Genomic DNA, 26003 nt, shown 5'->3' with positions numbered 1-26003 from the left:
GTATCTTGCAAATTTTAATACAAAACTTTAATAAATGCAGTTCTGGTTTTTAAGCAGGACAGACGACATGTACATGTACATGTATTGTACATGTATTTGCAGCAACGTTTGGTAAACATTACAACATATTATGCATTGATTATTATGTTGTTATTATTAATATGTATTTATTTATTTGGTACTGAACGTTTTGTGTAATCATTATGGTCCTTTAATGACCACGGAATTATTTTTTTTTATCTAATATTTCTATGACTTATATTATAATTACTGTTGTCAAGTGTGACATGGAGATAAGGGTTTTAAATTTAGTCTAAATTCCGATGCAAAGAGGCATGGGGGAAAATCATTTGTAATGCCATGGATTACCCACTTGTATTGCTCTTTAATGAATATACATGTATATACTAGTTTTAGTATTACAGGTCATATCTGCTTACTTATTAAGTTTTGCATATGAATACATATTTAAATGTAATGAAACAATCACTCCATTTTACTAATTATACAAAAAATAGAAACCCTCCTGTGGTTAATTTTAAGATATTGTTTCTGTTATTTTGAATGCATTTTAAATCCAGTCCATTTGCCGGTTATCCGCGTCTTTTATTTTGTAAAAGAAAAATACATCTGAACTTCCTGTTTGTGTTTGGAAGGCGAACGCTGGCTTCACGTCGCCACTGAACGCGGATTCAGACCGACAGCTGCCGTTGCTCACCTTTAAACTAACCGCAAATCCTACTTATGAGCTCGACTGAAAACCAGAGGACGTAAATGGACCAATTTCAGCTGAACGCTTCTTCATAAAGGTGTGGTTACAGCACCGTTAGGTCTATATCTTTATAAAACAGTGGTGAGGTTGCTAACAGCTGATTGCTAGCTAGAGCTGGTGACCATAACATATGATCATAACAGCCTGAAATCGCAGCAATATCTCCTCACATGCGTCTGATGACTGAACGGCTCATCTCTTTTACATTTGAGCCATGATGCCTCTTAACTACCGGTGTTAAAATCATGACATAGATATTACTAGGTTAGCCTGATATGAGTGCTGCAGCCAGTTTAGATTAATGTCCATTGTCTTGTGTGTTTAGGGGTCTTTTTCAGCTTTAGTTTTGTGTTTTCTGACAGCTGTTGATATAGTAATGTTGTATTATGATGGTTTAGATGGGTTTACTTGTTAACTAATTCTTTGTCTCACAGATGTGCAATTGTGTTTATTCTGTAGAAAGGAGTGAGTGATGATTGTGTGTTGATGCCACAAAGAAGAAGGTCAGGACAGAGGGAGTGAGTTTATTGCCTTCCATTGGTGGATATCTCACTGCCCTGGACATGATGGGCCCACGGCGCAAGGTCACCAGGACTCATAGTTTGGGGGGAGGAACATTTAGCTCCCTTGGACATGAGGAACCTAAAGACTATATCAACGAGCTCTCGCATGAGGTGCTCTGCCATATATTCCGGTCAGTACAACACCCGACATCCCACCGCTAGTTAGTACAATAGTTAGCAAATGTATTCCATGCGATTCTATTCTAAATTCCAGAGATTTTCAACAGAGCTGTCATGGGTCAACTCAAATTGCAATGGTTTATAGTTGACTTGGATAATGATGAATAAGTCCATCTCCCCACAGATACTTACCCATGCAGGATATAATGTGTATGGAGTGTCTGTCACGGAAACTGCGGGAGGCGGTGACTCTGTACTTGCGGGTGGTGAAGGTTGTGGACCTGTGTGCCAGCCGGTGGTGGGAGTACATGCCCTCAGGTAGACGACGCGCTTAATTTCAGTATTTTTATAAATAAACCTGGTATAAATGTGTAGTCAATATGGTTTGCCTAAGGGCTTTGAGTTTCAGATTAAGTTACATTTATTAATTTGACATGGTACGAATTTCACATTCCTCAGTCCTGCATATTTACATAAAAAGTTTTGATTAAGCCAATGCTGTACTAGTCTTGATATATTACAGAGTACTCTTAGCTAGATTTAATACTTTTTTACCATACTTAAATTTTTACTCAAATATGCTGATCAATAAATGTTTCTTATTATTATCAAGGTTGAGAACTGTTAATATTTATTATAACTGCATATATATTTTGGTGAAATGCATATTTTTTTGATGTGGGTGGATGGATATAGCATTTATTTGTAATAGAAAACTATTGCAACTTTATAAATGTTTTTACAGTTTCATAATTTTTTAATGCATAATTGCTTAATAAAACATTCACATTCACAAACATGTTTATTACCTTTTACTAGTGCTGTTGCTAGATATTGGCCAGCGCCAGTGTTCTCTGTTTAGCAATGTATTGCTCTATTCCTATGTAAACCTTTCTTGAAATACCAGTCTGAAAGCCTTGCATGCTTAAAACACCTAATTCAGTTGTTTAAACTGATATGTGTACCTCAGGTTTCACAGACTCCAGTTTCCTTATGCTAATGAAGAAGATGCCTGATTTGGAGCAGCTGTATGGCCTTCATCCACGTTATCTAGAGAGAAGGAGAGTCAGAGGTTATGAGGCTTTTAGCATTCCCGGTGTTTTGGAGGCTCTACAGGCCTGTCCCAATCTTATTGTGAGTCCATGATGCATAAGAGATCGTTGTTGTTTCGGTTCATAAAAAATTTTGTAAGCATTTTTTCAGCTGCAGTTAAAAAATAAGGACAGTATCTGCACTTACAGGGTGTGGAGACATCGCATTTGGAGCTGGTGGAGGCGATATGGAACTACATGCCTCAGGTTCATATTCTAGGGAAGTTCAGGAACCGAAACGGGGCCTTTCCTATTCCTTCAGAGAACAAACTCACTATTCCAGCTGCAGCTAAAATCCAGACCCTGCATCTTGTCGGTGAGTTTTAGACTGTGCCAACTGTTTTCCACGCCTAGATCATCTCATCACAAACCTTTCTCATTCTTATAGGTGTCAACGTGCCGGAGATCCCCTGTCTGTCCATGCTCAGGCATCTGTACCTGAAATGGGTGCGCCTCACTAAGCCTCAGCCCTTCAAAGACTTTCTCTGTGTGAATTTGCGTACGTTCGTCATGAGGAACTGCGCCGGTCCCACTAATTCTCTAAAGTATGTGCCTCTTGTCACCGGCCTGGCCTCTGCCCGCAACCTAGAGCAGCTGGAGCTGGTGAGGGTGCCCTTTTAAGGGGGACTGATTCAGCATGTTGTGGAGGATAGCTGGAGGTCAGGTAAGATAAAGATTTTGCTAGCGCCTTATAAATAAGAATCATAAAACTGCTGAGCGATACATTATAGTAAAGCAGTCAAAACCTTTTTTTTCGACTGTGCACGTTCGTTCTCGCAATATCTGTTTCTCGTTGACTATGTGAATGCATCTCTTCTAGGAGGATTTCGTAATTTGCACACAATTGTATTCGGTGCCTGTAAAAATGCACTTGAAGTGGATCTGGGCTACCTCATCATTACTGCTGCTCGCAGGTAATTCTGCGTTTAAACGTTTAAAGTACACAATTAACCCATCCTGATGGGTTTTTTATATAGATGTTAACAGAATTAACTCTGGTTGTCCAGGTTGCATGAAGTTCGAATCCAGCCTTCCTTAACCAAAGATGGGGTGTTCTCCGCACTGAAGATGGCGGAACTGGAGTTCCCCCAGTTTGAAACTTTGCACCTTGGATATGTTGATGAATTTCTGTTGCAGTGTAAGTGATTGTTATAAAATGTCGGTCATTAACAGCTCCCCCTCATCTCGTTCAAAACCTTTTGTTCATCTTCAGAGTTTTAATGAAACCTGAGAGATTTCTGTTCCTCTATTGACAGTCCATTTCATCAAAACTTTACGTGACAATCAAGCGCATATGAGCAGGCGTTTACTACATTTTTGACCTTGGACCACTAAGTCTTAATTCACACAGGTATCTTTGTAGCATTAGCCAACAATCCATTACATATATAGGTCAAAATTATACATTTTTCTTTTATGCCAAAAATCATTAATGTAAAGATCATGTTCTATGAATATGTTTCTTACTGTAGATATATCATAACTTAATTTTTGACTATTAATATAGTATAAATCTCAATTTAAAAAGATAAATTATCCTCATGACTGGTTTTGTGGTACAAGGTCACTTTTAATCTGTTCTACGTATGTGTTTGGATCAGCTTTGGTCTTGGGGAAGACTTGGATAAAAACGATTCATATGTATTCATTTTATGATGTCTGTGTTTAAAGTGTGAAGGTTTTGGTTGAACAGACTTTTAATAAAGAAACGTATATCTTGTAAATCTTAATTTGTGTTTCAAAGATGAATGACATTCTTGGTTTGGAGATGAGTACATTTTTGCGTTAACTAACCCTTCATTTACAAAACATGTTTTACACAGGTAATATGAGCCATGCTGAGTTAGTCAAATACGGTCTTGCTGATGTAATTGAGAATCCTGGGATCATCACAGACATCGGAATGAAGGCTGTTAATGAGGTGTTTACCTCCATCAAGTATCTGGTTATTTATAACTGTCCACATCTTCACAATCCACACAACTGGATCACAGGTAATGGATCCATCTTCGTTTATTTAGATTTAGACTTTTTAGATGGTACTTTTCTTTTTTTAAATGTACCGTTTCTGTCAGTGTTATCTGGAAATCTGACAGTTGACTTTATGCATTATTTAGTATTGTTTTTTTAAATCTGATAAATTAGCTGCTCTTTGTTAAAGACCACTCGCGCTGGAGTCGGTTGGTGGACCTCACTCTAGTGCGCTGTCATGCTATCAAGCTGGAGTCATTCAGTCAGTTCATTGAGATGCTTCCCAGCCTGGAATTCATCTCTCTGGACCAGATGTTTCGAGAACCTCCCAAGGTAAGCCGTCGTCCCATAACAACAGAGTGTGAAGGACACATAAATATCTTTACCATTAGAGGTAAACAGATCTTTTCATGTACAGTAATCACAATGTGTGTGCTTTTGAGCAGTAAAGAAGTTACAGTATAAATGAAATGAATGTATACCTTAGGAGATAAAGTTAACATGCCTCATAACATTTCATCTGTTTAACCGCAGGGCTGTGCCCGCGTGGGACTCAGTGCAGGCACTGGTATCGGAGTTTCGTCTGCCCTGGTCAGCAATCAGAATTCCAACAATGATAATGATAACAATAACAACAACAATCACCAGAACAATAACGATGCGAACATTCCACCAAATAACAATGATGACCGGGTCGAAGATGTGCCTCACCGTGGTCCAGAGGGTATATATATATACACATTATCATTCAAAAGTGTTTTCTTTTTCTTTTTAATTAATGCTTTTTTCTTTTAACTTTATTCAGTGTTATCAAATGATTAATCATATGCAAAATAAAAGTTCTTGTTTACATAATATATACATGTGTATTATATATCAATATATTTAATATATAAACATAACCTAATTTTCTTATATATTTGAATGTGTATATTTTTATATGCATAATTAATATGCACAGTACACATGTATATTATGTAGACCAAAAAAGTTTTTTTTTTTTTATTTTGTATGTAATTAATTGTTTGACAGCACTAGTCAATAATACATTAAACGGATCAAAAGTGACAGTAAAGATTCAGATAAATTGTTTTCCTGAACTTTCTATTCATTAAAAAAAGGTGTGTGCCAAAATCTGGTTTTAGGGATAGGGTTAATGATTTTTTTTGGTTGCTGAAAGCTTTGAACATTATGCTTTCAATCAGAGATTCCTGATGTTGAGGGCATGGTGGCAGACAACATAGAGCACGAGCCAGTTCTTGTGGCATCCAATCCAGAGGAAGAGACCCAGGGTTCTAGCCAGACAACTAATGCTTCACTTGAACAGGATGAAGAACAAGCAGGTCTGAAGTAACCTTGCAAATAATGCCAACAGATTAGATTTTTTTGATTTATTTATTTTTTAATCATTAACGTATGACGTTTCTTTTATTATTTATTCAGGACCTAGTGGAGTTCAAACCTCCGTGAAGAAGCAGTCGGTGGTGGTGTCAGACTCGGACAGTGAGGATGAGTACTGTCCAATCAGGACACCAGCTGCTGCCCGCTCTCAAGGCCAGTACCCCGGGACAGAAGCCCAGGGGAAGAGCAGTACAGCTATGACTCCACATGGTAGTTTACATTTAAAGTCTTCATAGACAATAAAACAAAAAAATGCATAAACTGCTCTAAATTCTCATATGTTTAATTAAATATACACTACTGTTCAAGTGTTGCTGATTAATTCATACAGTTCATATGAACGTGATTTTTAAGTGGCCAAGCATATTCAAATATTTTTGGAAAATTAAAAATTCAGCAATACTATCCATTTAACTGCACTGACGCAATTGAAAGAGAACAAATTTAATGGCCGACTTATGCTGATATGCTGCTTGTGCTATATTCTGACAGGTAAAGGTAAAACTCCACTGCGTAGACGTGGGCCGCAACCTCATGAGCTCAGCTGTGAGAAAGGTTGTCAGGTGACCAGCGAGCAGATCAAGGCTGACATGAAGGCAGCCACTGAGACGGCTGAGCGCGGGGCTAGAGACAGAAACAGTGGACCTGGGTCTGCTTCAGGCTATGCTGCTGGCAGCTGTGTTTGCTCCATCCGCTGGAGAGAGGACTCGGCCAATCAGGACGACCAGGGTGGTGCGGGTAGAGGAGAGGATGACATGGTGAGGACACGATGCACGTGCAGCAGGTCTCGTCCCGGTTCTGAAAACAGAACTCGTGGTAGCCACTGTCTGCCAGCAGGGGGCGACAGCCATAGATCAGAACGTCACAGCCCAGATCAGAGAGCAGGAGGAGATGAGATGGAAAACAGGCACACCAGCGCTCCACCCAGGACTCAAGGCTCATCTGAGGGGCACAGTGAGAGGACTGCAGGCCACCATCAAGGATCGTCACACAGAAGCCCTACAGATGAGTTTCCCAGGAGACCGGTGACTCGTGCTCGCAGCAGACTTTCCTCTGTGCCCCTGGTGTGTGAGTCAGGTAAGACGAGAGCAGAGGTTACTCACAGTGGGATGTCAGAGAATCAATTGAGCAGTTGAAAAGAGTCAGAGTTGGTTAAAAACTGACCCTTTTGGAGTGCCTTTTGTGCATAGAATAAAAGCAAATGGAAGAATGTCGGGCGACTGTTCTACTATATTGGCAGTTATATTCTATTTCCCTGTTTGTGTTCATGACATTTAGATAAAGCACAACAATCATTTTGTTTACTAGTGATCCTACAGTGCTAAGAATAGCACTTCTTTTATGCTTTTATGAATGAAAGCCACTGACAGTGTAGAATGTTTTCAAGTTTGGGTCCATTTATTTCATATATAAATATATAAAGCAGTGGTATATTGTGTTATTATATAGAAATAATAATATATGTATGTACATAAAATGTGTATATATATATATATATATATATATATATATATATATATATATATATATAGAAAGTGTATACACATATATTTATATATATATACATACATACACTTTCTATATACTTTTTATTTATTTTATGTAATTTACTCCTGTGATGTCGAATTTTGCTGAGCTATTATTTTAGTGTCATGAGATCTTTCAAAAATCTTTCAAATCTGCTAATTTGGTGCTCAAAAAACATGCAATTGGTATTAGTGTGGAAAAATGTGCTGCTTAATGCTTTTTTAAAGAAAGACTTTCATGATTCTTTAATTAATAGAACAGGGGGATTATGTAACATCATAAATGTCTTTACTGCCACTTTTGATCCATTTAATCTGTCCTTACTGAATACAGTTATTAGCTTTTTACTAATCCCCAGATTTTTACTGGTAGTGTATTTACAAACACAAAAGTATAAAACATATTAAAATTGCATTGACATTTTACTTAAAACAGATTTTATCCAAAAATGAGAATTCTATCATTATTTATTAACCGCATTACTGTCCAAGGAAAAGTAGAAAAGTTGTTCACCGGGCTCCTAAAACAGACTGAAATTCGCTAAAAACTGACAGATTTCAATGTTGATGAGCTCTAAGAAACTTGACATTCCTCTCAGTTTTGTTCAGTTTATAAACATAGCTCCATAAAGAGTCATTTTCTAAAGCAAGTGTTTTTAATGAATTAGCTAATCCATGGAAATCCTGCGAGATTAAAGTGACACAAGGTTCATGGTGTGCTGCTTCTCTTTTCTGCTATGACAGAAGAATATTTGAGCTGTGATCTAAGAAAGATGAGAATCAGTAAGACTTCCACTTAATTTCTCACCACCTTTTGGTATATCTAGAACTACCCAAAGCAAAGCCTCGGGTTGCAGTCAAGAGGAAACGTATGGCAGACAAGTCCACCAGCACAAGTGACCCCGTGACTGAAGATGACCATGTCCAGGTGGGTCTGTGGTCTTATTTCACTAACTAAATGTTTCTTCAGTGCCCTAAAAAACACAAATGTCTTTCATATTGCACAGGTGCTCAGCCTTAAATCTAAAAACCTGGTGGGAATCACACTTACAAACTGCGGCATCACAGACCTGGTCCTTAAGGAGTGCCCCAAAATGATGTTTGTCCACGGTGAGTACATAGCAGAACATAGACATAGGAGGCAAACTGTATCAGATCCTTATGTGTAATTTGATCCTCTCTTCCCAAGCAACACGCTGTAGGGTGCTGAAACACTTGGTGGTAGAAAGTGCCCCCATAGTAAACCGCTTTGATTACGCGCAGTGTAAGAAACTGGACATGGAGCAGGTGCTTGACCAGATCTTACGGATGCCACCGGAGAGAAACCGCATCATCTACATGAGGCCCATGCAGCAGGTAAGTTATTCGAGTTTTGTAAGAGAGAAATTATTAGAATAGTGTGTAATTTGAGCCCTTTAAAGGTGACACATCATGAAATTCTGACTTTTCAAGGTTTTAAGTGCTTTGATCAGATCCCCAGTGCATCTGGAGTAACCCAGTAACTTTGTTTTAGTAAGCCTTTTTCTGAACGCATCAGCGTTTCTGATTTCGCTCCTCTTGAGGCATTGCAAAGGGAGCTTATTGTGATGATAATGCTCCTTAATCTGTAAATTTCCACCTGCTGCACCATCAGCTACTGTCATTGGGTGCACTATTTAGAGTCTCAGAGGAGAAAAGAGAACTATGTAACTTGTGTGTTTTAAACGTAAACTTGTGTGTGCGTGAGAACTTAGTTTAACATCATAATCAGAACTAAAATAGGGGTTTTTAGCAGGTACTCGCTGTAATGCAGCTCTATTCTGGAAAAGGGGCAGGGAGAAAAACCTCATTTGCATTTAAAGAAACAAACACAGAAAACTGTTTCCACTCAAAATAGCCGTTTTCAGAATGATGTGATAAATGATCTGTAGAGAATTTTGAGCTGAAACTTCAGAGACACATTCTGGGGACACCAGAGACTAATTACACTTTGTAAAATGGTGCTTAATATGTCTTCTTAAAAAGGGCATTTGAGGTATTTAAAGAACAAAGTTATGTTACGTTCTTTTCAACATCCAGATTGATTCTCTGGCTCTGGAGAAAAAGCTCTTCAGTGGTCCATATCCATACCATATTGCTATTATCCACGAGTTCAGCAACCCACCCAATGTCCGGAATAAGGTGCGCGTGCGTAGCTGGATGGACACCATCGCCAACATTAGCCAGTGAGTGGTCTACATCAGTAATAAGAATATTTCCATTTTAATAAATATACACCAAAAATAAAAGCATTGTTTAGCGTTTTAGTTTTTATCATCTTTGCGATTCGGCAATGCCTAATTTTCTCACATTTACACTTCGATTCTGCTAAATTATGCCAGTTTTCCAAATGGCTCGTCTGAATCCTGCTTTGTCCACCAGGTGGCACTATTTTCTTATCGTGGTAGACCCAAAGACTCATAAGCTGTGTTTTTGTCCTTTCACAAGAGAACTCATCAAGTATGAATTCTTTCCGGAGGCCACGCGGACGGAAGAGGATGTAAAGAAGTATCCCAGCTATCCCTGGGGCCGAGACATCTACACTTTAGAGGGTGAGAGGAAACAGATCAGGATCCTTTGAGACTAACTCCAAGCTCCCCTCACTTCCTCTGGAAACACAGTTTTAGTATGTGTGAGAGAGAAGGGAGAGAAATTTACAGTTGCATTTACATTTCCCAAATCCCTTCCACAAACTTAATCATCGTAATGGGTGAGAAAAGTCGCAGACTCTCATAATGTCAAAGCTGCCCATAAATGTGTACCAGATCGCTTTCAGCTTTAAAGGAATAAAAAAGTAATGGCTTTTGATCTTTCCCACACTCCCTGTTCTTTAGGAGTGGTAGATGGGGCGCCGTATTCGATGATAACAGATTTCCCCTGGCTTCGCTCGTTACGCACCGCAGAGCCCAACAGTTACGCACGATACGACTTTGAGGATGATGAAAATAGTAAGTAACACTGTCTGTCATGAAACTGCAAAGTTCAGATCTTAATATTCTAACTATAATGACTAAAGCACAATTGATATCGGATCAACCGGTGTTATTTTTCTGTCGTCCTTTATTTTGATTATGGAATTACACGAATTATAAGTTTAAGCTTGGTGTTTGGGCCTTTTTTGTGAAAATACTTTTTATTCATTTGTCAGCCACGATCTATGCGCCACGACGTAAGGGGCAGCTCTCGGCCGACATCTGCATGGAGACCATCGGTGAAGAGATCTCAGAGCGACGGCAGACACGTAGGGGTGTTTTCCAGCGTGTGGTGGTCGTCTTCATTCACTACTGTGACGTCCGGGGGGAACCGGTGGAGGATGACTACATCTAGAACAATTACTGCTCAGCCGGAGAGAGCCTGGAGAGAGCTCTTCAAATCTCTGCCAGGCTCTGACCACCTCTGTGCAAGAAAAGAGAGGCGTCTTAGACACAGCCTCACTGTGGAATACCAAGGCATTTCCAGTTGCCTTTATCTCTGAGTCGACTTGAAACAGAAAGTGATCGCTTTCAATCAGCCATTGTCTTTTTGCGAGTTCATTCTAGACTAATGAACTGTTAGAGTAATGGTGTCACCAGGCTGCTTCGCTTGTGTTCATTACATGAAGGATGAATGGCGGCTCTTCCAGGGAGCAGCAGCACACTTACTGTAAAGAGAGGTGACGGTGTCAGCAGTTGTTTTTGTTGCTGCAGTTGCACACATGGGAAAATACTTGCAGAGCCGTGGCAGGTGGCATGTGAAATCACTTGTTTGGTTTTTGGTGGAGACAGAAATGTTGTTCTTGGTAGAATTTTTTTTTTTTTTCTCTTCAGCCACTTGGCACGATTTCACGGTGTGTCTGCACCGTTTCAGGCAATAACATCCTTTTTTTATTTTTTTTTGCACAGCATACCTTTTGAGAGACCTTTGTTTTAACAAGTCATATTTTATTACTATTTTCTCTCACCTTTTCTCCAGAAGTTGGCTCGTGTGTTACTTCACTGTTAACGGTGCTGTAAGTCAGTTTAACCCAGAACCTGGTGAAGTGATTAAATGTTTCTTGGCCCATGAAAGGAACGTGGCAGAATTTGTGAAAAAGTGTAGCTGTTTTTTTCTTTTTTTTTTTTTCTTTGTGCTCTTCATAGAGCTAAAGAATTGCAGAACAAAGAAAAGGGGGTTTTCCCCCTTAATTTAACCCACTTTTTTTATAGAAATCTAGTAGAACAGTTTTAAATCAGAAGCACGGTGGATAAAGTTGCCAGGCATATCCCTTATTCATCTTCAGATGACTTGATGCACATGCTCTTTTCCTCACAAGCTCGCTCTCTTCATATAGTAAAGCATCTTCAGAAATGGCCCTTAGCTGTTTACTTGCGTTATAACCTACAACAGAGTCACCATTACCGTTTCGGATGATTTCGTTTCTCTTCCTTTGCTAACATAAGTTGCTTGGTTGCATTTCAAATGACAAGTGCAAATAATATTGAATACACACTGTGTCTTAACTGCCTGTTTGGTGCACAATAGAATTCACCAACTGGTGTTTGTTATGAATGGGGAAATTAGTCCAACTGGAAGAGGATTGAGAGTCTAGGACCCGTTAATGCATGAAAACCCCCATCTTGCTGCTCTACTTTGTGCTTTTCTAGGTGACCCACTCTGCCATGTTTAAAAGCCAAGAAACTGAATGGATTGAATCTGCACCCATGCTGAGCACTACAGAAACTTGTGTACAAAGGTTGTGTACAGATGTTCTGTATTTAAATAATTTGTTTTATATGTTTATATAATAGAATAAATATTTCACTAAGACATTCTGTCATGATTGGTAATATATATGTATATATATAATAGGTGGTTTATTCTTTGTCAACATTTTCAGGTTTTGTTTACCTGGAAATAATAATTCTGAAACTGATTCCAAAGATGTCATTCTTCTATGCCCTTTTAGCTGTGGTAAAAACACTGATAGCCAATCACAATACACAGTTTTAAAGAGAACACTCGACCACTTAAAACAGGTGCCATAAATGCAGCAGACGGTCATAAGACTAGAACCAAACACTTAATATATAAAAGGGACTTTTAACATTTATAGTGTACTATTGTTGAAGCTTAAAAAGTGCCACGCAATCCTATTCATTTTCTATTATCTACCTATTTTCCTTTTTATTTATTGTACACAAAATCTTTTTCTTATACTTTTGATTTATTATAAAACTCTGCACTTGCATATTACTGCTTCTTCATTTTAGAAGTCACTTTGGATAAAATTCCAGTATACTATTACAGAGAGCTGCGTCTGTCCGATTATGTGAACTAAGCACTAGTCAATTTCCTCAATTAGTCCGCAATTATAGCGTAACAGTCCCACATGGCTACAGTACAGCAGACGCGTACATGTTAAATCCATTTCCATACTCGGACACGGGCTGCGTTCAATAAACCCCACTAGGCAGGAGAGGGGAGTTTTGTCTACACACTTTGCTGTTGTAAATGACCCATTCTGGATTTAGTCTTGTCACATTGTTTACAATGTGTCACTGACACCACAAAGGTGTTTAATGTTTCAGGTCATTTGTCGCTTAACACTGTATAAGCAGGAAGAGGAGAGATTTGTGGTTTGAGCAGAACCCCTCCTGTACTCAGTTCCTGTCTAAATGGGCTGGCCAAACCTGCAACATTTCCAAATGATATCCAGCCAGTTTCACTAAGAGAAATCCATCTCAGTGGTAAAACAGACTTTTTCCTTGTAAAGTGCAGTAACATGTTAATAGGTTTTGGCTGTCTTGAGCCAAACACACGAAGAAGTAAACACAAGCGTGTGGTTTGTGTAGATGTTTTATTCTTTATTCTTAAGATTTTTTGTATATATATATAGATAGATTTATATGAGAGTATCCTTTAATCCATTATTTCTATTGTGATTCTCATTCAAAAGCTTAATTCTAACCCCTAATTAAAACCATTAAGTTCACCATATTGTACCTTTGGCTTGTTGTACTTCTTGCTTCAAATCGAAGTAAGGAATATTGCAATTAACCTCATAGGTAAGACTTTTAAAATCCCTATGGAAAAAAAAATAATAGGAAGAATATTTCTGGAACCAGAAATAGCGGTTGAAGATGGCACACTGCAAAATAATCAGGTCAGTCGTCTTCTTCTCCGATACAACTTATAACTTCGTATTTGCATATATCTACATATTTTTTAAATGTATTTTCATTGGCTATAAATCCATTTGAATTCATAAAGCTCCATTTAAATGTTTAATTAATCTTCTGTGGAAACACACTTTTACTTTTGTCAGCTTGCGCTTTGAATTCTTTTGTTGTTGTTCACAGTTCACGTAAACATCATTTCCTCTCTTTGAGGCCCTCCAGAACCACTTACTCTGCCCTGTTATATAGTTAGAAAAATAATCCTGACAAAATAGGTTATTCAGACAAGAGAGTGGTTTTTACACCGTGTGTGCATCGATCATCTGTGCATGGATTGACTGCATGAATCTATAGCTGGTCTCATTGAGTAATTTCCTGATGGTGTTGTTCCTCCTTTGCCCCATTCCAGCTAATTAAACTCCAAGGAGATTTTTTTTTTTTTCCCAGCATTATTTGTTTTCCAGCCCCTCACATTCCTTCTCCTTCCTCGGTTAAGGGCAAAAGATGCAAGTGGTTGGTGACGTAATGCATTCTCAAAGGGAGGACAAACATCTCAGGGGTTAATGCACCATGTTGAAATGTTAAGAGTCAAAGCCTTATAAAGAGAAAAAACTCTTCTGAGCTGAAGGCTTTATCATCTTCAGAGCGTTTGCAGATAGTTTTCAGAGAAAATGGAAGTGTAGCTAAGCTAGACTTCATGTAAATAAAAGCCAGTCGTGAATCTAAAGTGGGATAAGAGTCAGAACACAATAAAACGCTGTCATTTTCACTCAAATCAGGAAATGCTCAAAAGGTTTTAGTATTTTGAGTCGTTTAAAATAACAGTGATGACATAAAATAAAGAGCTATTTAACCTTTGTATGTTGTTAGGGTTTGAGAGATCCCAAGGCCTTTTTAATAGCTCAAAAAAAACAACAACAGTGAAGTATGTTGAATGTTTAACTTTTCCTCATCTTCTGGCAACTGCTTATAAACAACATTTTAATTTGATAATGTGCTTAAAATAGCTTCCAAAATTGTTAGTCTAGCGGCTTCCAAAAGCATGATGCAATTAATTTTACATACTACCATTATCTGACTAGTGTACACTAAATCTCGTTTCAGTTCAACACCTCAGCTACTGTTTTGTCTCTTCTACTCATTCCAAATGTGTCATTTCCAGCCCTGAAGAAATCACGTTAATAATTTTATAGGAAGCACACAGAAACTGTAGGTCACAAAAGGATAGGTTCCCAAAAAATGTAAATTCTGTATTAATCACTCTCATCCCATTCCAAACCTGTAAGACCTTTAGCAATCTGACCCTGCATAGACAGCAACAGAAAGGTAGCGAGGATATCATCAAAATAGTCCATGCTACAGAGAAGCTTTTGTGCCTATAAATGACAAATTTATTTAACAATTTCTTCTCTCTATGTCTTTGATGTCTTTGGTGCATGTTCACAAAAAGCATTCGTGTAGCTTCATAATATCGCTGTTGAACCACTGATGTCACGTGGACTATTTTAATGACGTCTTTACTACCTTTCTGGTCCTCGAACTTGGTAGTTATATCGCTGTCTATGCAGGGTCAGAAAGCTCTCAGATTTCATCAAAAATGTCTTAATTTGTTTTCCAATGATAAAAAAAGAAATTCTTACAGCTTTGGAACAAGTAATGACAGGATTTTCCTTTTAGGGCGAACTATCCCTTTAATTCGCTGCTTCAGTGCAAATAAATGTATTTTCACAAGTGGTCTTAGACTTTTGAATCCACTGTACAAAGAAACCCGTAAGATCCAGTGGTGTCAGATGTAGTGTAAACAGTGCTGCAGGACTACATGTAAAGAATGAGAACACCCCACTGGTCTCCATCAAACACAGAGCACAGCTCCAGCTGTCAGGGACTGGGAATCTATTGTTCTCCCTTTGCTGATACATCCTGCCATGTGTGCGCGCATGGCTTTTGTCATTTACCTCCCTGGCTACGTGCTAAAGGATGTGCTGAACCTGCTCTGGTGGACGTAAGTACAACCAGATGTGACAGGCCAGTTAAATTAGACACCTTGGCTGGCTCTCTTCCTTCAGGGCATGTGAAGGTAAAGCAAATGAATCTTGAGCGTGTAGAGATAATCCAATGTCTGTCATATGAGTATGGCCAAGGAACGGTGATCTACTGCAAGGTATTCCTGCCGTACAGAGAGGTCACTCAGAGGACAGCGCCGGGATATGATTCCTGTGTGATAAACATGCATTTATAACATTTAGCTTGACTTAAGAAAGGTTAATGGACTCGATAGAAATACCCATAAGCCGGTCGCAGTAAGTAACTTTCTTTAAATTATTGGCGAATGGAAGTGTAGATTTGAAATCTTATTTTCCTGTGATGCTCTTCAACGCCCTTTTTATTATTTCTGGGTCACTGCTAATGCACTAGCTTTCAGAAATCGCCATGCATCAGAGGATACAAAAATAAACGCACACATTGTGATATCAAGACTTGTCCTCTTTATCTATTTTGAGTCAATGACCTACTGTATCCTCTGCAGATTGGTTCAGCCGACCCAGCTGAAATTGTTATGTTTGCAGTGGGCTCTGTGCCATTTCTCCTGATAAAAGGATGCTTTTTGGGAAACATGATTGAGTTGCTTGCCACTGAGATCTCACCGCCTTTTGCAATTACTTAGGGATCATTTTAACTGTTTGTGGTATTAGCCTGTGCTACAATACTGGGAAAATTTTTGTATATGGTCCGTAAATATGTCTCAAATCCCTTCTTTAAAGTTAAGTTAAAAAACATGCTTTTTATGCTTTTTTACGCTTTTCAAGACCGCATATATTTGATTAAAGATAAAGTAAAAACAGTAATAATAGGTGCCATTTATTCCTGTGATAGCTAAACTAAATCCATGTCACTTGATCTTTTATAAATCATTCAGCCTGATTTTGTGCTCAAGTTTGCATTTTCTTATTATCAATTAATCAATTGTTCAGCTGTATTTTTGTTTTTGAGGACTCTTTGATAAATAGAAGGATCAAAAGAACAGCATTTATTTGAAATCGAAATCTTTTTGTGAAACATGCTGAACCTCTTGCAGGGTCCGCTAATTAAAGACACCAGTATGATATTTTTCATGGAAATGGACTGTAAAATTGGTCTTAGAATTTCCAGTTTTTGCAATGGTTTCAAGATGTTACCTGTATTGTTAACTTAAAAGTTCAGAATCAGCCCGTCACAGTTTGTTAACCCAAGCAAAATAAAAAATACACATTAATGTAAACAGTCTCGCAGATTGTATTCATCTTTGTATATGTGAGCTGTGTACGAATCTAAACGAGTCATCTATCACTGGAACTAAACATGTTGTTCTGCTCTGTGCTGTGTGGGCTTAAAGTCTGTGGCAGAAAACAGCTTCAAAACATATGCATATAGAGTTAAAATTATGCATTTAATTGCACAAAAAAACAAAACAAAACAAAAAAACAATGAAGCAAACCCAAGAGCATTTCGCTTCATTTTTCTTCTTGCTTTTCTATAAATGATAGCAGATGGCCAAATTTGATATTTTAAAATATACTTTTGAATTTATTGACATAAGTACTGCAAAGTAATTGCTGCCAAAAAAAAAACTCTTGGCAAGAAAAAAGTTTTAGAACTCTTTTGTTTACAACATTTTTTGCAATTAAAAATGACTTTGCTTCTGCAGTGCATAGCTTTTTCAGCTATATACATTCTCTTTTTGACACCATAAAGAAAATAAAACCCACACAGTCATCCAGAGGCATTATTCAAATATCATAAAATAAAGAAATCTAGCAAAGAGGGAAATTACATCGCTACGCTCCACTTGTATGACGCTCTCTATTTGGAGGAAAAGAACTCATCAGCCAGGCCATTAACGCTCAGGGCTGCCAAGCCACGAGGCACGGGTTGGCTGCTGTTTTTAAAAGCCCCCGTTTCTCCAGATGTAAACAGAGAATCTTCCCCAAACATTGCCTTTTTAAGACTTCTCAGTGAGAGCTAGGGGGCGACCTCTTCTGCCACTCGCTAAAGCTAATGAAGGACTCACCGAACAATGGCTCACACTGACACCGCGTTGTCACGCTTCTCCACTTCACTCCTGTCTAAATTTAGTCTTTCCAGAGCATGGGTCTGGAGGAGACAGCCCCTCTAAACATTAGTCTTTTGCAGGCTCCTTTATGGATGAGGGCGAGAAGGGGATCTAACCGTGATGGACATTTCACAGACAGACCTCACCACCCCCTGGCCCTCTCTTTAGCCATATCCAATCTGCCTCTTTGACCTCCGTGGCTCGACATGTCCAGGAGGAAAATTCATCTGGCGGCGAGCACTGCCCAAGGTCAAGGCTTTGTCTTGCTTTCCTTTATAATCGCTCTTATCTCTCCTCTCAGCAGATGTCTTGGTCCATTGATGCCGAGACACAGTGTGAATGAATGTCTGGTTTGTGAAGGTCTGCTGCTTATATGTACATTCTCGGAATTAGAAAGGGGTCAGCATATGTAAGGCAACACTGAGTATTACATTACAATTAAATAAATGGAAAAACACAACAATATCAAATCTGGCCATCTGAAGACCTCCACGGAAAAAACTCGAATTGGCTAATAGATTAATCATTAACACACAGATTCCAGTTTATCCATGTGGATGTGTGATTTCGTTAGCGAACTGTTTGTGTTGCCAGTGGTCAGTGTTATGATGATCTCCAGAGCCATATTATTAGATAACAGTTTTCCCTAGGTCTGTTACACACACAGTGTCCTTCATACGGAAGATGACCATTTCACTGCTCTTAATCTTTGTGTCTGGAAAGAAAAAACATACAGCGGCTAAATATTTTTCAGATGTATAGAGGAGCCTAGGACTAGATGTCACATGGGAAGGGTGACATCTCCGAAAGATTTGGTCAAAGGTTTAGCAGTGGTTACTTCACAACTAAGATATTTAGGACGAGGAAGAAAATAACACATTATTCCAGTCCTCAGAAGTAAAATTAAAATAGTTTTAGCTCTAAAGGTGTTTTTTTTTAGTTCTTGGTTCCCTTGGTTCTTTGTGAAGAATGTGAAGAACATTTCAATAATCTAGAGAACCTTTTTTCCACTATAAAGAACCCTTTGCGTTCCATGGAAGTTAAAAAGTTCTTAATGGAACCACTGATGCAAGCAAAGTAATTTGTTTTTGGAAGTAATAAAACCATGCTGGTGTCTTTTTTTCTCGGCAATAACCACTGAAATGTCCAGTAGTGTTTACAGCCATAACTTTAGAAAGTCTGTAATAATCAATAGAGTAAAAAGTGTGACAGCTTGCTCTGGCTTTTATTTGTGCACTGTGACATAATGTTAAAATTTTGGCTTGATATTCTGATTTTTCCAAATGTATTGTACCATTTTATCTGGTTACAAACTGAACAGCCGCCAGTGGAGAACGTCTTTGTGTGAAGACCCAGTTTTTTAGCTCAACTGTGATTCTGCCTCCTTCAGGAAAATAAACAAACCCCTTTCTCTCTTTGTTCATACCCTCTCTCTAGCTCTCTCTAACTGTGACTTGTATATGATTCTCAGCATTCTGTAAGCAAATGCTTTCCCATATGGGGAAGCGCAGTGCATTTGAGAGGAAGTTAATTATTTTAAATAACTGTGTCTGCGCAGAGCCCGTGTGTTCCCAGGCAAGAATGGCAAGGAGCCCTCTGTTGTTAATGGTTTCCACATGGACTCTCAGAGAGGCCGGCCAAGACTCCAGCACGGGCAGAAATCTCCAAATTTAGAAGAAATATGAAAATTGTCAAACGTGCCTTCCTTAGGCTGAGACGGCGGGCCCGGCCCCCCTAGCCTGAGCCCTCCCTCCACATCTCTTCTCATCCTCACACACCGCGGGTCACAGCTCGAGGTCACGGGGGCTCTTACACCAGCCAATCAGGCAGCTCGGGAGGCTTTCCCTGACGTGCCGCTCTGATAGTAAGCCGGCCCCTTGCCTCATATAAGGTAAAAGAAAAGTCTTTGCTCCCCAAGCCGGCCATGCTTCAAAAAGGAGCCTCGCACCGGGAACCCCCTTCAGACGGTAGAGCGCACAGCGTCCGTGAGCGGGGACCACCACACTGCATCTCTCCCCATCCTGACACCAAACACCCAATAAAATCGACCGGGCCAGTGTGTTCCTTCTTCAAAACGCAGACTGCGGTAAGCCTATCTTAACCTACTATTATAAACATCTGACTCGTGAAGGTACATGCAGCAAATGAATTTGTTGGTTGGTCATTGCTCTGATGAGATACTGAGACATACCAGACATGTCAAGCTGTCATTGAGAGCAGTGTGACACTGAGCTGACCCAGCTAAAAACACTCCGCCGATACAGTGAGCGCTTCCCAATCAGGTACTGGGAGCAATAGAGTGCAAGGAATCAATCGGCAAATGTGGTTTTCCTGTAGGAGTGTGCTTATGAATCAAAGCTCAATCAGAGTCCCCTGATTAAGACAGGGTGGAATTACTCATGAAAACCCAGTTTTATGTTTTCAAACCGTATTGATGAATCGCAGATGACTTGCATTGTGTTTGCGTGCGGCAGGTTGAGCGTGTGCTAGAGAGTGTAACAGGAGAGTTCACCTGGGGATATTGGGGCGAAATGTGAAATGACCTCACAGAGCACTGTCTCGAAAGCTTCATTGGGGAATGTGATGCGGCTGCTGTTTAACTGGCCTTTGAACTTGACTTTGAACTTGAATTCTGTGAAATCAGATGACGAATCACAAACTGCAGTCAAAACGTCCCCAATTGTAGTTTTACTGAATTTCGCATTGAGCAATTATTGTTTACATTTTCAGAAAACCAACTTAAATCTACCACTTTTATTGCCTCTACTGCTTTCAAGTTCTCAGGCTACACCAAACTTCCACCATGTGCAGTAACTCCTGTCAATAAGCACGTTATGAAGTTTACTACATATCTCAGCAGCAGTGTCTAATGAAATTGTTAGAGCGAGAGAAGGGGCAGACCTCCATCCCCCACACTCTCTCCTCCGTTCCTCCCATCCTTTGTTTCTGGAAAGACCCTGTTGCAAATATCAGATGCGGGGGGAGAGGAGGAGGAGGAGAGCCAGCAGATGTGTCCAGCTGTTGTTAGGCTTGGGGTCAGCATTTAACTTTCCTAGTCCAGGGATGCCACTCTGGTGACCTGCTGAAATATTCTCTGAGTCTTTCACACGCATACACACACACATTCCAACACATTCAAGCTGAATCTTAGCATGCCCATATAAAGTAAAAGACATGTTAATCTTCTGCTTGAACACACCACAGAAGAACTGAAAGTTTGCACCAGTAGCTTAGATTATGGCCCTTCTTGGTAGAACGTTTTGATTTTTGATGACAAACTTTGAGCACACTCAATCTGGCTGCATTCAACATAGGCACTTGATTTTGAAACAGTGTTTACAACAGCTGTGTGATTTCAAACCAATCTCTCTATTAACCATCTATTAGCTAGTTTGTGTGCTATTTAAAATAAAATAAAATAAATGTATTCAAAATTATTATAACAATAATTTTTTATATCATTTTCAAAAAATATCCAATTATCTAATTACTAAATTGCAATATATGACTTAGGGTAGCACTTTGTCTATATATATATATGTGTGTGTGTGTATATATATATATATATATATATATATATATATATATATATATATATATATATATATATATATACATTGTGCATTGTATTGTATTATTTGTTATTGTACTATTTTGTATTAATATTTGTATAATATAAAATTCAATTTAATATTAATATAAATTAAAAATTTTCAAATGAGCATCAGTTCCTCATTAGCTGTGAAACATTTACTTTGAATGCACATTTGTTTACAGTATTGCCAGCTGCCAGTGACGCCCAAAGTCCTGTAACTCTCAAAGTCTTAAATTTCAATCTACATTATACAGTAAGTCTTATTCTAGATGCTTGAACATCACGTGTGTGTTGATGGACAGATGGACAGATTAGATAGAGGGATGGAGGGGGTTATTGAGCTGGAGACAGTGAGGAGGGAAAGGAAGTGCATTATTTATTTTCTGAGGAGTCAAAAGTCTGGCAGCCATCACAGCAGAGTGCTTTCACATGACCCTGTGGTGGCCTTGGTGCTTTGGCCTGTCCCCCGCATCACTTGCACCCCTCCCCGAGCCCCTGGGGACCCCAGTTCCCAGGGTCACTTTCACATGAACAGTGGGAACAGAGAATGAAGGGGGGGGGTTTAGGTGCTCACCGGGGACTACCGAAAGCCCATGTCCACCCACTCGTATGGGTCCATACAGCCTCAGGCCCACTAAAAACTCACATGGGACATTTAGGGGCCGGAGCGCACCCCACCCCGTTAAGCTCTGAGGTGCTGATAGAGAGCGCTGTCCTGTCTGTCTGGGAGTGTTTTTTTCCACATACAGACCACTCCACATTCCAATTACTTGTGTTTAAGGAATGCTTTAGGGGTTTGTCAGTTCCTTTTTGGGCTGTAAAGCGCTCCTGCTGGGCCTTTGGCTTGTAAAATGGATGTTGGTTTTTATGATGTTTAGATGTACCTGAGAAATGTTAATGATCTCATATCTCTTAGTAAAATGTAAATGTTTTCCCTTCCTTTTAACCTTGTCAAATGGATATTTCACATTTGTTGAAGAAAGATGTGGCATATGAGAATGGCAGAGAATGGTGGAAGGTATCAGACATAAAACTGACCCAAGAAGTAACACGCAAACAAAAAAAACGATGCAGAAATAGGCCTTTGTAGCTTTCCTTTTGCCAGACTAAATGTCACTACGTAGATCTTTTTTCAAAACCGAATCTGAGAAATTTGGAATTAATATTTTCTCATATATTTGTTATTTTAATAGAAAAAAGCAAAACTGTGACAATAAAACTTGATTGATTATTTGTAAATTGTCTTATTAAATATGGGAAGGATCTAGGTTTAATTGTTAGTTTAATGAAAATAAATAATTGCATGTTTTGTTTTGTTTTGTTTTGTTTTTAAGAAAGAAAAGAAAATAAGAAAAAGTAAAAAAAACACTGGACATTATTGAAATATTTCTGTTTCTTATTTCTTTGAACGGTTATGCACATTAGTTTGTCCGTTACATTTTATGCTGTTTAGTTCTATATTTATTGCATTATTTTAATATTGTGTGAGCTGAGCTACCCCTCAAGAGGTGAAACAGTCTTTTAATTAATAATTACGGTGGTTATGTTGTCTCCATATGTTTTACAGGAACAGCTGCAAGTTTTTATCATATCATTTTCGCAGCGTATATTTACGAAAACGATGTCTAATCACAGCAGTGATGGAGTAAAAGGGGGTTTTATGGCGAGATTCATAGTGCAAGTGTTGAGCAGAAGATTACACGCAAACGCACCCCGTAGAGTCATTCTAATTACACTACATTTCATTCTCAGCAAAACACTACAAGGTGTGCGTTAACAATGCTTCCTGGTGAATTACGCATGTTTCCCAAAAGAACCTAAAAGTAGATAACGGCTATTAATTTGAAACTCTATTGGAAAGGATGGATGTTTGCATTTGTAGTTCATGCATAAGCCTGATCTTCAGAAGAGAGATTAGCTTCGAGAGCTAGACGGAGCAGAAGAGAGGTAACAGGCGGGGTGCCCTCTCTCCTCCCTCCCCTCCTTCACGTTTCCTGTCGTGATGATTTAAGGAGATGGGGAGAAATGAGAGGGAACCTTAAAAGGCAATGTTTAGGCATGCTCGCGCTCTCCATTATCAAGCCAGAGTCTGTGTCTGTGTAAACACAGCATCTGCCTCATCTGTGGAGGTGAGCGTTTTGGCACTGGTCTGGCCTGTCACTGTAATAACTCTTTCTTTCTCTCCTTTACCGTATCCCTCCGTCTCTGCCTCTCCCTCTCTCTCTCTCTCTCTCTCTCTCTGATCACATATACACGTTTACACAAATCACATGCCATTTCCATCACTCCTATAATTCGCTCTGCTCTGTTTCACTGTTGTAGCGTCTCATGAGAAGTGTACTAATTATAGTATAGCTTTGAATTTTATATGTATTTAGTCGTATTCATTTTTTACTTTTTCACTAGTTTATCATGTTTTTGAAGTTTCCGTTTATTATTATTTTCTTACGTTCATTTTTAAGTATATTTATTTTAGTTAAAGATTCTTTGGTGGCTGGCAAGATACTTGTCTCTATCATTCTTCAGAAGTCACATTTTCTTAGAACTTACTGTAAAATAATATTTAAAACGCAGGTTTAAAAAAAACCAAAGTGTAATATGTTGAGATTCGTTGTTTTTTTTTTTTCCTTTTAGTTAATATATTTAATATTAGTTTGTGTTTCCATTTCACTTAATAAAAGTATATTTAGCAAACTTTTTTTTTTCATGTTGTCTCTGAAATGGTTTGTTTTTTGAACTGTTGCAAAAAAACCTCTGGCGTGCTGTGAAGTGCGTAAAGCTGGTAACACTTAGACAATCTTTAGATCAGGACTGTAGACTTCTAAATGGCCAGACTATGTGTGTGTGTATCAGCGTTTGTAGAAACTGAAGGCCATCTGGTGTGAGTAGAGGTGTGTGAGCTTCACCTCAGCATACAGCCAAACCGCCAGAACTGCCTCATACAACACAACATGCCAAGAAATCTGAGACATTCTTTTGCATGTCATGCTTGAAATAACCATTAACATGCTTTGGGGGATTTTGAGAAAGCATCTATGCAAAAAAAATAAAATAAAACAGGACGTAAATAAAGTTTGATTCACATATCTAGTCTATTCCCATTGTGAGACAAATTTAACTCTTGTCTCCCAAGTAGGACAGAGCCTGGGAACTAGGGTTTAACCAACAGGATGTGATGTTTATTATTGGGGCTCACTTATTAGGCAGTTATTCGATGGAGTTTCTCCACAAGCGTAGAGCCTGGGAGCAGGATGTGTGTGTTGAGTTTTCCCTCACATGGAATAATAAGTGAGACATCCGGCACCATAATATCTCACTGTCAAAGGCCTCGGCTACACATACCCGAGCAGATTTCCCTCAAAGTCTTCTGGCTTCTCTACACCTTCGCCTCTCTTTTGCCTTTTACGTCAGGCTCCCGCCGGCTGTGACTAGAAAAGGGAATGTATGCAGGCAGTTCAGCGGAGAGCGACCGGGGGAGGGGAGGGCACACGGAGCAGTGACAAACTATCTGCTTCCACAATCACTGGCCGTAAGAGGCTGAAAGAGTGAATGTTTATCGAAAGCGCAGCTACATTTTCCATTATCCCAAAATAAAATCCCTTCAGAATTCCATATATGGGCTGAGGGAGATTCCAGAAGGGGGGGGGGGGATACGAGACAACCTAAAGCTCTCACTTGTTGGAAAAGACTCAAAAAAAGACTTAGGAATTTTCGTGTTGTTTCTCCACTTTTCCCCAATTTTTTTGGAAGAGCCTTACCGCTTTGTAGTCCATTTGATACTCCACAAATTCAATTAAGCGGGATTTGTTGGGATTCTCAGCCTCGTTATCAAAGCCGCCTGAGGCATTCTGAAACCCTATGAGGATAATTGTTGATAAAGTCTTTTCACACAAAGTCAATTGAGAAATGTGTGGAAAATCACTGATATTTGTACCTCTTGGCAGAGCTGCTCCATAGCGTTGTTGCACATGACATGTAGGCATTATCCTGGAATTTCTGTTTATGAGATTCCATCTTTATCTTTCATTACAGAGTCTCCAGGAAAACACAACATGGACAGTTGACACAACATGCTTTAGGTGAGAACATATTATATTCCCTTTTATATCCTTAAGATTTATATGTTGGTTTTTTTAATGTTATGGAAGCCCATTTTCATTTTTCATTAGTGCAACTTTTTATCTCACAATGTCATTTTAAATCTTACAGTCGCAACTTTATATTTCACAATGTGACTTTAAATCTAAAATAGGACATTTTTTATATGTAATAATTTTGACAATATCTCAGAATTTGACATTGAATATCAAGTTTTGTCAAAATTTGTATATTTTGTACCTCATAATTGTGACTATATTGCACACTTTGTACTTGGACTTTGTGAATTTATCTCAAAATGTACATCTTGTGACAGTATCTCATATTTATGATTTTACATGTCAGTATTTGACTTTAAATCTCTAAGTTGAGACTTTATATTTCAGACTGTAAATTTTACATCTCTAATATTTTTTTTCATAATTATCTCTACTAAATATCTCTACTTACATCTTGCAGTCGTGACTATAATCGACAGAGTGACCTTATAATTTCTTTATATTTCATAAATATAACTAAATCACACGATTATTTTTTGTTGCTTTATATCTCACAGCTGTGGCTTTATAGTTCACAATTTAACTTGAAATCTCATAATTGCGACTATATCTCACAGTCAAGACG

The 26003-nt window shown here is 38.7% G+C and overlaps 1 protein-coding gene across 1 annotated transcript; it reads left to right on the top strand.

Annotated features, from left to right (window-relative positions):
- The first annotated feature begins 624 nt into the window (after positions 1-624).
- Positions 625-12247, top strand: fbxo38 (F-box protein 38). The gene is given in 21 exon segments (XM_043257784.1): positions 625-809; positions 1232-1466; positions 1640-1773; positions 2426-2589; positions 2697-2862; positions 2935-3210; positions 3367-3460; positions 3554-3684; positions 4370-4540; positions 4708-4850; positions 5052-5241; positions 5723-5860; positions 5961-6128; positions 6411-6995; positions 8272-8372; positions 8452-8554; positions 8634-8800; positions 9503-9648; positions 9911-10014; positions 10297-10410; positions 10611-12247. Coding segments are annotated over 20 exon segments (3405 nt in total). The 5' UTR covers positions 625-809; positions 1232-1335; the 3' UTR covers positions 10790-12247.
- The last annotated feature ends 13756 nt before the right edge of the window (positions 12248-26003 follow it).

The sequence above is a fragment of the Puntigrus tetrazona genome, chromosome 14, assembly GCF_018831695.1.
Source record: "Puntigrus tetrazona isolate hp1 chromosome 14, ASM1883169v1, whole genome shotgun sequence".
Taxonomy (NCBI): domain Eukaryota; kingdom Metazoa; phylum Chordata; class Actinopteri; order Cypriniformes; family Cyprinidae; genus Puntigrus; species Puntigrus tetrazona.
This window is presented reverse-complemented; position numbering and strand designations above follow the sequence as displayed.